This window comes from Rhinopithecus bieti, unplaced genomic scaffold (assembly GCF_001698545.2).
Source record: "Rhinopithecus bieti isolate Rb0 unplaced genomic scaffold, ASM169854v2 scaffold_32105, whole genome shotgun sequence".
In the NCBI taxonomy this organism is placed as follows: Eukaryota; Metazoa; Chordata; class Mammalia; order Primates; family Cercopithecidae; genus Rhinopithecus; species Rhinopithecus bieti.
Window position 1 is genome coordinate 1,444,346 of NW_016814250.1, and position 17,590 is coordinate 1,461,935.

Below are 17,590 nucleotides of genomic sequence, written 5' to 3' on the forward strand. Positions count from 1 at the left end.
TTTCCATCCTGATTTTGTTTTGACCCAATGCTCATTCAGGAGCAGGTTAATTTCCATGTATTTGTATGGTTTTGAAGGTTCCTTTTGGAGTTGATTTCGAATTTTATTCCACTGTGGTCTGAGAGAGTGCTTGATATAATTTCAATTTTCTTAAATTTATTGAGGCTTGTTTTATGGCCTATCATATGGTCTATCTTGGAGAAAGTTCCATGTGCTGTTGAATAGAATGTGTATTCTGCAGTTGTTGGATGGAATGTTCTGTATACATCTGTTAAGTCCATTTGTTCCAAGGTATAGTTTAAATCCATTGTTTCTTTGCTGACGTTCTGTCTTGATGACCTGTCTAGTGCTGTCAGTGGAGTACTGACGTTCCCCATTATTATTGTGTCGCTGTCTATCTCATTTCTTAGGTCTATTAGTAACTGTTTTATAAATTTGGGAGCTCCAGTGTTAGATGCATATATGTTTAGGTCTGTGATGTCTTCCTGTTGGACAAGGTCCTTTATCATTATATACTGTCCCTCTTTGTCTCTTTTAATCACTGTTGGTTTAAAGTTTGTTTTGTCTGATACAAGAATAGCGACCCCTGTTCGCTATTGATGTCCATTTGCATGAGATGCCTTTTACACCCCTTTACTTTAAGTTTATGTGAGTCCTTATGTGTTAGGTGAGTCTCCTGAAGGTAGCAGATAGTTGGTTGGTAAGTTTTTATCCATTCTGCGGTTCTGTATCTTTTAAGTGGAGCATTTAGGCCACTTACATTCAATGTTGTTATTGAAATGTGAAGTACTGTTGCATTCATCATGCTCTTTGTTGCCTGTGTACTTTGGTTTTATTGTTTTTGGTTTTTAACTTTTGTTTTGTTTTGTTTTATAGATCTGTGTGATTTATGCTTTAAAGAGGTTCTTTTTGATGTATTTCCAGGATTTGTTTCAAGATTTAGAGCTCCTTTTAGCAGTTCTTTTGGTGGTGGCAAATTCTCTCAGCATTTGTCTGGAAATGACTATCTTTCCTTCATATGTGATACTTAGTTTCACTGGATACAAAATTTTTGGCTGATAACCGTTTTGTTTGAGGAGCCTGAAGATAGGTCCCCAATCCCTTCTAGCTTTTAGGGTTTCTTCTGAGAAATCTGCTGTTAATCTGATAGGTTTTCCTTTATAGGTTACCTGGTGCTTCTGTCTCACAGTTCTTAAGATTCTTTCCTTTGTCTTAACTTTGGATAACCTGATGACAATGTGCCTAGGCGATGATCTTTCTGTGATGAATTTCCTGGGTGTTCTTTGGGCTTCTTATATTTGGATGTTGAAGTCTCTTGCAAGGCTGGAGAAGTTTTCCTCGATTATTCCCCCAAATATGCTTTCCAGGCTTTTAGAATTATGTTCTTCCTCAGGTACACCAATTATTCTTACATTTGGTTATTTAACTTAATCTCAGACTTCTTGGACACTTTGTTCGTATTTTCTTATTCTTTTTTCTTTGTCTTTGTTGGACTGGGTTAATTCAAAGACCTTGTATTTGAGCTTTGAATTTCTTTCTTCCATTTGTTAATTCTATTGCGTAGACTTTCCAGAGCATTTCACATTTCTAAAAGTGTGTCCAAAGTTTCTAGAATTTTTGATTGTTTTTTTTTCCCTTAAGCTATCTATTTCCATGAATATTTCTCCATTTACTTCTTGTATGATTTTTTTGATCTCCTCAGATTGGGCTTTGCCTTTCTCTGATCCCTCCCTGATTAGCTTAATAACTAACCTCTTAAATTCTTTTTGAGGTAAATCAGGGATTTCTTCTTGGTTTGGATCCATTGCTGGTGCACTTGTATGATTTTCTGGGGTGTTGAAGAGCCTTGTTTTGTCATATTACCAGGGTTGGTTTTCTGGTTTCTTCTCATTTGAGTAGGCTCTGTCAGAGGGAAGGTCTACGGCTGAAAGCTGCTGTTTAGATTCTTTTGTCCCACAGGGTGTTCCCTTGATGTAGCACTCTCCCCCTTTTCCTATGGATGTGGCTTTCTGTGAGCCAAACTGCAGTGATTGTTGTCTCTCTTCTAGCCACCCAGCAGGTCTACCTGGCTCCAGGCTGGCACTGGGGGTTGTCTGCACAGAGTCCTGTGATGTGAACTGTCTATGGGTCTCTCAGGTGTGGATACTAGCACTTATTCCAGTGGAGGTGGTGAAGGTGCAATGGACCCCGTGAAGGTTCTTAGCTTTGGTAGTTTAATGTTTTGTTTTTGTGCTGGTTGGTCTCTTGCCAGGAGGTGGCGATTTCCAGAAAGCATCAGTTGTAGTAGTGTGCTGAGGGAACTGTGATGGGTGGGGCCCAAGAACTTCCAAGAGTATGTGCCCTTTGTCTTCTGCCACCAGGGTGGATAGGGAGGGACGGTCAGGTGGGGGGCACGGCTAGGTGTGTCTGAGCTCAGGCTCTCCTTGGGTGGGTCTTGCTGTGGCTGCTGTGGGGGGTGGGGGCGAGATTCCCAGTTCACTGGAGTTGTGTACCAAGCAAGATTATGGCTGCCTCTGCTGAGTCATGCAGGTTGTCAGGGAAGTGGGGGAAAGCCGGCAGTCACAGGCCTCACCCTGCTCCTAGGCAAACTGAAGGGCTGGTTTCATTCCCACCAAGCCGCCCCAACAGCCCCGAGTCTGTTTCCAGGGAGAAGGAAAGAGGGGTTTGAAAACTTGCCCAAGGCTATCTGCCTCCCAGCTGCCACAGAAAAGGCTTTAGTTCTCCCCCTGCCTGTGAAGTCTGCAGGCCTGATTTGGGCCCTCCCCCGAGTTCTGGCAAGGAGGCTTCTCACCCTGTTCAAATTGTTACAAAGTTCAGCTAGAGAATTCCTTCTTCCTCTGGAGTTTTACCCCCTGCTCCTCTGGCCACCCTCCCGATGGATCCCTGTGGTGCCAGGCAGGAATGGGCTGCTTGGGGACCCAGTGAGCTCCCAGGACCTTACTGCTGCTTCTTCTACCCCTGTATTTTGCTAGGCTCTCTAACTTGACTCAGCTCCAGGTAAAGTCAGAAACTTCTTCCACAAACAGACCTTCAGCTTCTCCAGTGGGGTGTGTGTTCAGGAGAGGAGGGTCTCCCTTTCCCGCTTCTGCAGTTGGGGGACTCACAGTAACTAGGGCGTCTCCCAGGTCCTACGGGAGCAGTCCGCTTCCTTCACAGGGTCTGTGGGTCCTCTTGGGGTTGCTGGTTTTTTCTTGCAGTGGATCTGGAGCTAAAATTCACAACGCAAGCCTCCACATGCTACTTTTTCTGGAGCTGCAATCTAGTCCTGCCTCCTGTCCAACATGATCCCCTGAATCCAGTATTGCACATAACCTTCGCACACCCTCCAGTATACGTTAAATCATCTACAGATGACTTATAATACCTAATACAATGTGATGCTATGTTATATATATATATATGTTACATTGTATTTCAAATTTTGTATTTTTGTATTTTTATTTATTTATTTATTTATTTATTGAGACAGAGTCTTGCTCTGTCACCCAGACTGGAGTGCAGTGGCTGGATCTCAGCTCACTGCAAGCTCCGCCTCCCGGGTTTACGCCATTCTCCTGCCTCAGCCTCCGGAGTAGCTGGGACTACAGCTGCCCACCACCACGCCCGGCTAGTTTTTTGTATTTTTTAGTAGAGACGGGGTTTCACTGTGTTAGCCAGGATGGTCTCGATCTCCTGACCTCGTGATCCGCCTGTCTCAGCCTGCCAAAGTGCTGGGATTACAGGCTTGAGCCACCGCATCCGGCCTGTATTTTTATTTTTTTAAACCAAATGTTTTCTTTTCTTTTTTTTTTGAGGTGGAGTCTTGCTCATCGCCCAGGCTGGAGCGCAGTGGCGTGATCTCGGCTCACTGCAAGCTCCGCCTCCCAGGTTCACGCCATTCTCCTGTCTCAGCCTCCCAAATAGCTGGGACTACAGGCACCCGCCACCACGCCCAGCTAATTTTTTGTATTTTTAGCAGAGACGGGGTTTCACCGTGTTAGCCAGGATGGTCTCAATCTCCTGACCTCATGATCCGCCCGCCTCGGTGTCCCAAAGAAACCAAATGTTTTCAATTCATAGTTGGTTGAATCTGCAATATGAAACCCATTGATAGTGGGATTTGGAAAGGTCTTCTCTACTTGGAGAGTATTAACAAAAATTCATGTTTTCTTTTAGTACTTCTGTGGCTATTTTCTAAGTTTAAATTTTGATGCATCAGCATTTATTCTGGAGTATAGTTAAGAGGTGGTATTCAACTTTCTTGTTTTCCAGATGGTTATCCAATTATCACAGTTGTATTTTCCATTGAATAATCTCCCATACCCCCACTGATCTGAAATGTCAGTTTTATTATGTGCAAAATTCCTACGTTATTTGGATCTATTTCTTGACTTTCTGTTAATCTGACAATTGATAACCAAATACCACAGATTATTTTAATTATTGTAGCTATAATATACTTTCCTATCTGGTAGAGCTAGTTCCTCTCATTATTTGTCTCTTCTAGAATATTCTTGGCTATTCTTTAGGGATTTAGGATAATGAATTGGTATTTTTCTTATAATTATACTATATTTACAAATTAACTTAGGGAAAATTTGTATCTTAAGGATGCTGAGTCTTCCTATCCACGGATGTTGTATACTTTTGCATTTGGTTCTAGTTTTTTACCCTCTCCCCCTCTTTTAGTAAGCCTCTGTAACATTTCAAAGCTTTTTTCATATATATCTTTATTACATTTACCTCTAAAGTTAGGTATGTACTCCTATGTGGGTAATGTTATCACATATAGGTCTAATTTCTAAACAGATGTGGCAATAAAAACTATTAACTATGGGTTTATATAAGTCATTTTTTTTTTTTTGTTTTTTGTTAAGTGCCCAGTTCTTGAAACTCAGCAAATTCAGGCTTGAAAAATTCACTAGAACTATAGCCATAAAACATACCTCTTTTTGACTCCAGCTAATAAATATTTCTCTCCTAAAATGTTTTAGCATGAAAACAGAACTCATTGGATTTTCAGAAACCTTTGTTCCCTGTTGACTTCGTTTTCAATTTTGAGAGTACTCAGATCTGAGTGGTGTTGCATTACCTATTAACAATTCTTATTAAACTAAAAATACAAAACTTACCTCCTAAATTCATTCCAGCTTGAAGACATTTCTGAAGTCTGCAAGCAGGACAATTCTTTCGTCGAATCTTATCAATGATGCAATCATTTCTTCCAGCACATAAATAGTTGTGTTGCCCTGATTAAAATAATAAAAAGTAACTGTTAAAATAGACTATACTAGTACAAAACATTAATATGTATACTCAGAATATAAAACTACTTCTTTCCTGCCTTGAAATCTCTTCCTCAAAAAAGTAAAAATACATGATTTGTGGATAATATAGAGGAGGAGATGGTCAGCTTAATGCAGCTGAGACTTTAGATTACATATGATAACATTACACTTATTTCCAAACATGTTCTCATATAAGTACAGCCATATTTCTCCATTGTTTGAATTTTTTGATAGCTGCATGGGTTCAGGCAATAGTGCACATTTCCTGTAGACGTCACAACAGCATCAATCTAAACAAAAGCCCTACTGCAGCTGTTTAAGCTGCTATGCCTGCCCACCATTTATACATGTGACTTCACTGGGATTTCACAGTAATTTCACTTTCAAATTACACAATTGGAAATGTTAAACTACTCCATTCTGTAAAACAATCTGGAACTAAAAAAAATCAGATGTGGGCACAGCACGGGCTTAGAGAGTGGCATCTATTGGCAAAATATGAAATTGTAGTCTAGCTTTATTAGTATTTATTCAAAAATATTTACTAAACACCCAGTGGGTACTAGGCACTACTAGAGGCACTAGGGATACAGTGATGAACAAGACAGACAAAAGCCTCTGCTTTTAACTTTCATTAGATTTGGGGGAGACACATTAGACAAAGTAATTAGATAAAATGTGTTAGATGTTAGATAGTAATAAGCACTAGGGAGAAAAATGAAGGGAACATGCAAGGTGATTTTTAAATAAAGGTCTATAGATCCATCAGCCCTATAAATCCTTCCATCTAACTGTGTGGACATCTAGGAGAGAACATATACCAGAAAGAAGGAAAGGCAAATGTGGTAGGGAGGAAGGTGAAGGCTGATTACTTGGCATGTTCTAGGAATAGCAGGGACACCAGGGTGAAGGAGCAGAAGAGAATGAGTAGAGAGTAAGAAAAGATAGAGATGAACAGCTAATGTGAGCCACATCACATAGGTCCTTAGAGGTCATATTCAAGACTTTGGCCTTTACTCTGAGATAAAGCCACTAGACTAGAGGACTTTGAGCAGAGGAGTCACTTGATGTGATTTACATTTCACAGCATCACTCTGGCTGCTGTGTTGAAACTGACCGCAGTGGACTAAGGACAGAACTAGAGAGACCAGGGGTAGGAGGCAATTATTGTAACCTAGGGGAGAGAGGAAAGTGGGCTGGGTCTTTGTGGTAGCAGTGGCAGTGGTGAGATTCTAGATGTATTCTGAATGTAGAGCTGCATGGGTTTGCTGACAGACCAGAGGAAATGAGGAGTTAAGGAGGCCTTAAGATTCTTGGGCTAAACAAGTAGAAAAAGGGAACTGACATTAGTTAAAAAGGGGAAGACAGAAGAAGCCAATGGTTTATGAGGAATGACCGCACTTGGGCATGGCAAGTCAGAGAAACCTGATGGGCATCCAAGTGGAGGCATCAGGTCTGCGGTTAGGAAGAGGGCTGGGCTAGATATGTAATCAGCTCACGGACGTTATTTTAAGCCATAAAACTAGGTGAGATCATATGGTGGGTGAGCACAAACTGGAGAGTGAAGCCTGAAGAGCCATGGGTTAATGAAAAGGAGAGAGGGAGGCCCACTGTTTACTGCAAAGTAGTGAACAGGCTCCAAAGCACTCCCTTCAGTGTAGTACCATCATGTTCCCTTGATTTAAGAATTACTAAGTAAATAACAGTAAATACTCAATAAAAATAATGTGCATCACTTAATGTAATTAAAATAATTTAATCTACAGTATATTCTCTAACATTATGCTAAATCTTAGTAATAATAACAATAAAACAATAGTAACAGCATAGGGAAATCTATCAAAGTGAAGAAATGAAACCCCACCATTATAATAATCTAATGCCTTTTCTAAAAATTGAAGGCTCTTAATGAATATGGGTAGGTGTATATAATTACACAAAGGCAATCAATATCCATGGTAAAAATGGTAACTGATAAATATAACATTTAATGACGTTGTACAGCATCTTAGAGAGGCTTCCAGTTCTAAAATAAAATTTTAATGCCACATTAGAGTTCTTAGTTAACCCATGCAACAACCCTATGACATAGGTGAGATTATTATTGCTGCTATTCATCAGAAGAACCTCATACTAGAATTGATCAAGTGACTTCCCAAAAAGGTAGAGCTGGAAACAGAATATAGAAAGTCTGATAATATTGCTGTGCCTCAAGGCCAGGAGAGGGTTTTCTAAATACTGATTTGCAATATAATTTACTGTTGGTCTAATAAGACATTGAAGGTGCTCTTTGGAAATGAGAAGCAACAGAATGTTGAGTGAAGCACACTCTACCAGCCAGCATTTCTACCCACAATTGACATTCTGTGCCTTTTGCATATTATGAGATTGAATACAAAACCACAGATTTCATCTTTAATATACACTGAACTGAGTAAACTTGAAAGTCCAAAGAAATAACTACATGTAATTTGAATTTGTTTTAATTCAACAAGTATTTATGGGGAACCTCCAATATGTTGCAAGGTCATGGATCATTTGCATAAGGGTTGGTTGGCTGTAGTCTAAGATTCACTCTATGAATTTTCAGTAAATGTAACTAAGACTTTTAGATTGTAGGCATACCAAATGGAAAAAAATGGCCACTGTCTTATGAACACATTGAAAGATTTTCTTCTTTGGGTGTTCAAAAACAGAGACTTTCAAATGCCAGGATTGTTCTAGAAGGATTTAAAAAAATAAATACCCTTCAAAAATTTGTTACTGTAACAACCCAGGATAATTTTCTCCCCAGAACAATATTTCATCTTCCACAAATAGGAGAGGAGAGTTGTAAGAGACTGTTGCAGACAAGTCATTTTCAGAAAATTTTGTCGTTTATATTTTTAGTTGTGTAAACATTAAAAATTTAAATTACACCTACACAAATATATAATGTGTGTCTCATTCTTTAATTCATATTAAACCAACACAACACACAACCAAAATCTGTCCAGTAGGACTCAGGGAACTTTAGTCATCCATCCATCTGTGTACTCGAGTTCAGTGTACCTCCTGCTTGCGGTTGGGGCAGCTTTTTGGGCACAAGGCAGCCATTCCAGAAGAGAGAAAGCTTCCAAGGTTAGGATAAACTTGAATGAAGTACCAGGATGCTTAGGTCAGTTAGTGCACATGTAACACAAATTCAAAGATTTATAGGAAAACCAGATGGAGTAAATTAAAGGGAAAATAAAAGCAAAAATGCTTTATGGACTTAACAATAACAAAGGTGAGTTTAAAATAAATCAGAGGTATAATTTTTTTCTATTGTTTTAAACTATGGTATTGTTTTTAACTGTAGAATAATTCAGTAACTGTTTAAAAGTTAATCTCATTATTTTAAAAGTTACTGCATTCAATAAAAGTTGTCTTTTACAATTTTCAATTATTTTGAAATCAAGAAGCAACTTTTTGTTATACGTGGCCTGGTCCCAACTGAGAAAATACAGATTATGTGACATGCAGTTCTCTAAGAATCAATAGCATAAGAACAGAAAAGTAGAAAAACGAAGGGCAGGGAGGAGAAAGCACAATAAAAAGGAACCAGCTTCACAACCAGGGTCCATCTGGGTCTCAATCCTGCCTCAGTCAATAAGGAGCTATCAGAGCCTCAGCCAAGTGGCTCAGTGTTTCTGAGCATTGGTATCTTGATCTATAAAATGCAAAGAGTAATGCCTACTTTCTACATTGTTAAATGGTTTCAAATGAATAATACACTACACAAAAAGCAAGAAGCACAAAGCCTGGCCTGAAGAAAGAACTAAAAAAAAAAAAAAAAAAAAAAAAAAAAAACTAAAAAAATTTTTAAAAGGTGATAGAGGTGATAGTGATGACCTATTTTGTTAGCTCACTTAAAAAAAAATGGGGCCAGGCACGGTGGCTCACGCCTGTAATCCCAGCACTTTGGGAGGCTGATGTGGGTGGATCACGAGGTCAGGAGATTGAGACCATCCTGGCTAACATGGTGAAACCCCTTCTTTACTAAAAACACAAAAAATTAGCTGGGCGTGGTGGCGGGCACCTGTAGTCCCAGCTACTCAGGAGGCTGAAGCAAGAGAATGGCGTGAACCCAGAAGGGGGAGCTTGCAGTGAGCCAAGATCACGCCACTGCACTCCAGCCTAGGCGACGGAGCGAGACTCCGTCTCCAAAAAAGAAAAAAAAAAAAAAAAAAAAAAAAAAAAAAAAAAAAAAAAAAAAAAAGTAGGATGAGAAAATCCAAAGAACAAAAATCAACTCTTAATGAATGTTAGTGAGTAAAGAGCATCCTGTGGGAGCAGAATGTCACCTCTGAGTATGAAGGCCTCTGGACGAAGAGTCCACTTGAGCCAAGGCAAACACCATTCAGCTCTGAACCCATCTTCAAGTCTTTAGTTTTTTTTCTAAAAGCTGACAAGGATAGGAGTGTGTTGAACTATATCTTTAGGGTAAACACAGCATAAAAAGCCAGGATTGTCCTTTCTGTTTGCAACTCAGCTAAGAATTCTAGATTAGGGCCCAAGACTATAGGCATAGGATAAGATTCTGGAAAGTTATAACTTCCTGGTATTATTTCTCTCGATATCTCTTATTTTTATATATTACTTAACATCAAGACTCTTTAAGTAGGCACATACACTCAGGGGCAGAAGCAAAGGTGAGCCTGGGAGACTGAATTCCATTTTGCCAGGAGCCTTGAGGGAAACCGCACCCCTGTGGATGAGAGAAGGCAGAGGTAACTGATATTTACAGACAGGCAGGTTGAGGAGTAAGGCCCTTGGAAAACAAGAAAAAGAGGTTCTAGGATCTAACATGTGTTCCCAGACAATGAGTTAATTCCATTCCACAAAGATTTTTAAGGCAGAATGTAAAAAGGTAAAACAGTCCATTTCTTCCACGACCTTATATTCAAGGGGTTAGGATGAGGTTGGGGAAATTGAAATGATTAAGATACATCTACCTATATAACAAACCCGTACATGTACCTCCGAACTTAAAAAAAAACGATATATCATGGGTCTTGATATGTTCCGACTTTAAAGAAGGAAGGGATCATACTGGAGTTGGGAGATGAATCAGTCTTTATGGAGAAGGAAAGCATCTGGGGTAAGCCTTAAGGAATGTTCTAGAGGAATGTTCATACAATGAAACATGGAAAGGACAGAAGTACAGGTGTTCCACACAAAGAATTAGCCCAGGGAAGGCTGAGACACAGTTAAGTGTTCAGTAAGCAAGTGGTCTGGGATAGGCACGGGATAAGATTCTGGAAAGTTGTAACTTCCTTGTATTATTTCTCTCCATATCTCTTATTTTTATATATTACTTCACAGGCAGGATGGGTACAGAGGAGGAACAGACAGTATCCACACAGTCTGGTAGCTCGGCCATTTCCAGAGGCCGCCAGTGCCCTGCAGGCTCCAGTGCCCCTTCCTTTCTTCTGGGTTTCAGCCCCATGCATCTACCTGTTCACTGAATGTTCCCACCCGAATGTCTCTGACACTTCAATCCCTCCCTGTTCACCAATGAAATGTCACATCCCCACCCCCCACACAGCCCCCTTCCTGCCTGCTATATGTCCAATTTTAAAGCTACAAGCAGTTGTATGAACTAGAAGCTACAAGTTATCCATTGTTTACACGGCTTCTCCCCAGAATCCTCTACATTCAAGGGCTAGCAAAGTACTGATGATTCTCCCTTCTAAGTGTCTTTTGAGTTCTATCTATATCCATCAGTCCTTTCTTCATTGCAGGATCTCTTGGTTAAACTTCTGAATTATGGAGCTTGAATCCCTATTACTATCGGACTTTAGAGAAGTTACTTAACCTTTTCATATATCAGTTTCCTGACTTATTAAACAAGAATTATAAAGGTGCCTATCTCATGAGTTATCATGAAAATAATATACCACATAAAGCACTGAAAATAGTCACTGCTATGCAGTAAGGATAAAATGAATGGTAGCTGTTATCACTGTATTTGTGTGATTATCATTATTACTATTGTCATGTATTACTGCATATTTTCAGTATAATTTCAATGGACTTGTAAGTAGTCTACCTGCCTCTGCTAATTCACCACTTCTAAGTCAAATGATTCTAACTTCAATTTAAAAGTTATTAAATAAAAAAACTCTCACACAGACATCAATAGGTTAAAAAAAGAAAGAGAACTGTTTTGGTTGAAATGAAGCTAAGGGGTATCCCTGGTGTTTTCCTCCATCTGTACCCATCAGTGGTGTGGGAGGCACTCCACAGGAAACTGCGGCCTCTAGGGCAGGCACTTTGGGTCCTGGGCCTCCCCAGAAGTTTCCCCCTCTTCTGTACAGCCTGCAGTCCTCCCCCTGATTCACAGATCTGATTATGACATCATCTGCTTAAAGGCCTTCTAGGGCCCTTCACTGCTTAAACTCTCAAGTCCAAGCTCTTAATAAGCTCCATATTTAATGTGAGTTGAGCCAGTGTAGCACAGGGAGGGGAGGTGACAGGTCAGAGCTCAAAGATGTGCTTAGCAAAAGTTACGACCATTTCAGAAAAAGGAACCAAAGCTTGGTCAGAGGCATCTAACCTAATAACACTGGATTATGTTTATCGGTGGTTTTAGTTTTGGTGTTTTTCTTATTGGCATGTATTGTTCCTATTATGGATGTGAAGGACAATATGCTTATGGTTTATTTTAACAAGTAAAAGAACTCAGAAGATTGGTCCTTTGCCTGGTTGTACCTCTGTTCATAGGTACAGACATATAGGTTGGTCCTGAATCACAAACACCATTGCTACAGACATCCTCAACTATAGACTGAAGTCAGCATGCCTGCCAACCTCTGCCTGCCAACCCTCTGCCTGCCAACCCTCGCTGATGCTTGGTCATGGGTGGTGGCAGCACTTCTGGCATATCTCCCCCATTACTTTTCTTTTAAATCTTAGAAGGCAGTCTCATTTCTGTTTTTCTCTGGCTTCACAATTTCATGTTCTATGACATCTATGGATCCATATACCTCCTTTACCTCCCTATCAGTGTCCCACTCCTCTACCTGTATCTGGAAAACATTCTATCCCTCCATACACATGGCTGATCATCAGGGTAGTACCTTTTATCAAGCAAGACACCGAGGTTCTCAGGGAGAGTTAGATATGAGACATGAAAAGAACCAGGTTCTGGAAGCCCCGAAAGCACAGCAGACACCTACAAATACCCTTGAGAATCTTTAAAGAAGGATTTGCAGAGAAGGAGGTGCTTGAATTACATCTTACGAACAGAATGCCCAAAATTTTGTCTTTTAAAAAACTGACTTATCACACATTGGCAACATAGCCTTTTACATATGGGGGACTGAATATGAAAAATCAAAACACACTGAACACTGACATTTGCTCCCACCACAGTACCCAGATTCCTTCCTGTCCCCACAGAGAGGCGGTGCTGGGGCCTCAGATTGAGCCTCCCAGTGGGGAACACCTCTGCCCACCCTTGACTTGACCTTTTTTTCCAGGGGGAGGAAGCTCCAAGATGCTACACCACAGGCCACTCTCCATCCCCTTTACTCAGTCTGCTTTCATTAGTACATTTGAGAATTAATCTGGCATGCCTGCCTCCACAGTGGCTTCGTCCTCTTGTGGGACAGCTCCCTCTGGGAGCAGGTGCTCAGCCTCCAGTCTTGGGGACGCCTGTCCTGATCCAGCTGTTCCCTTGCCTGTACCTAATCTGGGGGCTCAGATGACAGGTCCCTTTGGCTCTTATCACTAAGTCATACACTTCAACTTATTTACCCCCAAATGTTGATGTTTTATCTTCCACCAGCCACTCCTTTGTTTTATAACTCAATTTGTTCAGAATCTGGGTGGGGAAATGTGCTATTTTACAGGTCCCTTAGAGATGGAGAAAGACAGAGTTAACACCAGAGTCCCTGAGATTCAGATCTCACAAATACGGACACATACAGAGTGAGCTCCTGAGCTTGAATCCTAACAAAGGCCCTAAGGTTCCCCCTCATCCCACTTCCTCTGTATTTCGCTCCTTAATTCCTGCTTTCCCAGATCTGGAGCTCATTAAAAGGCAGGGAACCCAGGGAATGTGGTCATTATGGGAATCCAAATGTTGATGACAGTGAAGGCATAGTTTAAACCCTCTTCTGGTGTTTTTGTTTTCTGTCTAATAAACAATCTTGAACAAATTTCACCACTGAATCTTGTTTTCCTTTAAAACCTTATTTTTATGCTCCCTATGTTATATAACATGTTTTCTTTTTCATATCCTGAAGATACAAAAGTATTTAAATAAAAGGGACAGTAACTTCTAAAAATAGTTTGATATTTATCACTCTCTGAATGATCTATTGCTTAATAATTCGTTACATGCCAGAGCCGACGGTTTGATTGTTGCTGCTGTTCATTCAAATATGGGAACTATAAAGCACCAAACTTGTTGCAAGTACCTCTTCACTAACTACCCCTGGTGGATATTCTAGAATAACCAGACCTTATGTACAATGTAAGTTTCCCTATTTAAAAAAAAATCATTTATTTTCAGTATCAGAAAGGCAATTTCTCCAAATCCCTTTTAAAATTAACTTTGTGCTTAAATCTCCTTCTCATTTTTAAAGATCCATTTGTTGTCCTGCTGCAAGATTTTTTTTTTTTTAAGCAGTTGACAACTGCCCAGCAACAGCAGCCTGTGTTTGCAGTCACTATTTTGGGCTACATCACATGTCACTTACATAACCTTGTTTAACTGCTCTTGAACTGGTTCGAACAACCTGGGAAACAGATTAGAGCAGTCCCAGCAAATTCCCGCATTGCAGATTCTGATGGGCAATTTCCCTTCCCCCATCTCCCCCCGCCCGCCCGCCGCCGCCCACTTCTTACTCCTGTCGCATTGGTGCAGGTTAAGGACGTGTGGTCCAACAAGAACTGGTTCGATCACTTTGTTCGGGAAGCCCCACTAAAATCGATAATTAACTTCCTCTGCTCAGTTAAAACCAGTTTGGTCTGCCCATAATAAACCAATGAACAATGATCCCCTGCTGCTGAGGTTTATGAGTGGGCCTGGATTAACATGTTTTAAAATGCCAGGGGGGAAAAGAACTGACTTGAGAAGTAAGTACAGGTTGCCTTTGCCACCTTAAAGCACAAATCTTTTGAAGCTATGTTTTAAGGATTCTAATATTTTAATTTAGAAGTCAGATTAGCATTATTTTTTTTTCCAGTGGTGTTTCAAGAGTTCTTCCCATGTGGATAAGCAAAAAATTCCCAAATAAACATTCTTCTTGTTGTGAAAGGTGTTCATTTTTCATTTTTTAAAATGAACTTTTAATTATCATAAGAATTTGTATGCATATGTTAGTAAAAGAGAATCAAAGATAATATCATATGACAAAATCCAAGTGATGTAAGATTTTAACCCTGAGAAACACTCATTATGGTGTGCAGTAAGAAAAAACAAGTAAGTTACTGACAAGGAACAAGGAAAATTTTTTTCAGGAAGAGTGACTTACGTCTCTCACACATTCAATACTAGGAATTTAACATAGCTGCACTTCACTATGCAAAAACATCTGTTATCTAGATAAACTAATAAGTTATTCAGGGCAGTGGACAGGGAACTAGCATTTGTTGAATTCCTATTATGTGACAAGTGCTTTACCAATCATACTTAATTTAATCATTTAAAAATCCTATGGGGGGAATCCTATGGGGATAGTCATATTATCCCCATTTTGTCAATTAAGACATTCGGAGAGGTAAAATCATGTGGCTAGCTTAGCTGGGATTCATACTTGCAGCACTTTCATTACAGCACTTACTCTGTCTAGGGTCCATCCACGTTAGAAGTATACTTAAGATTCTTATACCAACAGGACAAAATGGTGCAGAAACAGAACCTCTGGAATGAAAGACATGTTTAGGCTACCTTATAAAGGATAACTCAGACCAATACATCACTAACCACTCTGACACTGGGAAAGGAGAACCATATGAATTTGGTTGCACCTATAATTCTAATTACATCATACATAGGATGCCAAATTTACATACTGCCTGATCCACCACTTTTTGCCTGATCTAAATATACTTCTAAACTCCAGACCTGGAAGCCAACACATGCACAGCCCTTGCAAGATTTTAAAAATCCTGCATGCTGGGTTCTCAGTGATCAGATTTTTGCCCAACCAGCTAATCCCTCAAGACCTCAAAGGTAGAAATGAGGCCAGGGTAGAGAGAAGGGACTGTTGTTCAGCCACTCTGGCTTCAAACTATTTGTTAAGATTTGAAGATTTCACACAGTTCAGTGGGTCCTTATTTGCCATCTCAGGCATAACCCAGTTTCTGAACAACAATATAACTCTAGACCGAAATGAAACCCAGATGAGAGAGGATATTGGTAACAATGGACAACTGAATCATAAACTTATACCAACAATCCAAAATGTTTGCAAGAAAAGTAAGAAACTATTTGATATGTGTTTGTTTTGCCACACGCACAAATATTAAATTAGACTAGTTTTGGGTCTATAATGCTATAATACATGCATGTGGTACAAAATTCAAGATGTACTATAGGACATCTGGTGGAAAGGCTCTCTCTCTCCCCCTCTCCTATCCTCTAACCACCTAGTTTCCTTCCCCCAAGGCAAACCACTGTTATCAATTTCTCTGTATCCTTCCAGAGGTTTTTCTAGGATACATGTTTTTAACCACAGTAAATATGTTCTGTTTGTGAAGTTAGGCATTATTAATTCAACATGTCTGCTTGCTCTTGTATTAATTCAACAAATAATTATCGGGCGGCTATTACATGTCAGTTACAGCACTGGGAAGAGAGATGAATAAGAGATCCCTGTCCTTTAGGGACTCATAATCCAGTGTGGGAGAGTGGCTCCTAAGCAAATTAAACCCTGGGGCAAGAACGGACATGAATAAGTGCTAAGAGAATACAGAAGAGAAAGTACTATTTTCGCCTCAGAAATCAGAAAAAGCTTCACAGAAGAAATAACAATAGATTTGCATCTTGAGCACTGTTTTTTGGATGGAAAGAGAATTAGAAAAGTTTCCTACCCAGAGAAACAACATACTAAGAAAAAATGTTGTCAGAGGGCATCATACATTTTGGGACGGGTGAGTTTTGTGGCTGCAGCACAGTGGGGGTTGTGTGTAGAATTAAGAAAGAGCAACACTGTGAGGACTTGTTAGACCATATGACACAGTCTGGACATGAATCTTAGGCAAGGGGAAGCCCGTCCAGGTCTACTTTGTGTTTTGGGAGTTCCCTCTAGTAGTTCAGTAGAAGAGGTCCTAGAGTAATGGCAAAGGGACCAGTGAAGCTCACAATCCGGATGACTCTTTCCAAAGAGCATGGTTGGGAGATATATATTCCAATTAAACATCCTTGTCTCTGTTACTCTCTGGCTCCAAACTTGTTTTTCCATAGCTGAACTGCCTTGACACCCACTCGCCCAAATGAGAAAAGCCAACGCCATCCTAAATCATCTCTTTGTGGCTCTCTATGCAAACACTCACACTTTTCTAATTTTATAACTCAAAGTTGTTTTCTACCTTCTTGGTCCCATTATTGTCTCAAAGAAGCAGACAATATGTATGTCCGAGATAAAAATGGCAGCCATCAAGTTACCTACTTAGCTTGTCAAAGCCGAGTAGATATTTTCTGCTTTCATATTCTAAACCTGCCAGTTTCCCCTTTATCCAATTATTCCCAGTAGAAACAACTCACAAATTTCAGTCTGTTTGAACCAAAATTTTACACTTATGATGAAAAAGTGATACGAGGGGTAAAATCTACATATGTTAGAACTTTGTATATGGTTATTTTATCATGTGGAGTTGAAGATTAGAATCTGATAAATGAGTGGAAGGGAGAGGAAGTGTGTGGGATATTGAGCTGCAAGCCTTTGTTCTTTGAAACAGGACTATCAGCTGAGAATGAGAAGGGCAGGGTTGGAGGAGGGACTAGATCATAAGTGTGCTGGAGCAGCCATGGAAATATGACAGCATGAGATGAAAGGGAAGAAGACTCAGGCTTGTGGGCTACCAACTACGCTCCAGGTTACTGGGCTAGGCAAGTTACATTCTTATGTTTAATGTTTATTTTTTATTTATTTATTTATTTATTTATTTTTTGAGATAGGGTCTTACTCTGTCACCTAGGCTGGAGTACAGTGGCGTGATCACAGCTCACTACAGCCTTGACCTTCCAGCCTCCAGCAATCCTCCCACATAAGCTTCCTGAGTAGCTAGGACTACAGGTGCATGCGCCCATGCCTGGCAAATTTTTTTGATTTTTAGTACAGACGTGA

At 40.1% G+C, this 17,590-nt stretch overlaps 1 protein-coding gene across 1 annotated transcript in view; it reads right to left on the bottom strand.

Annotated features, from left to right (window-relative positions):
- NR3C2 (nuclear receptor subfamily 3 group C member 2) overlaps positions 1–17,590 on the bottom strand; it is a 372,959-nt gene that overhangs the window by 112,545 nt on the left and 242,824 nt on the right. The window contains 1 exon segment of the mRNA XM_017850074.1: positions 5,112–5,228. Within this exon segment, the coding sequence (XP_017705563.1) occupies positions 5,112–5,228 (117 nt within the window).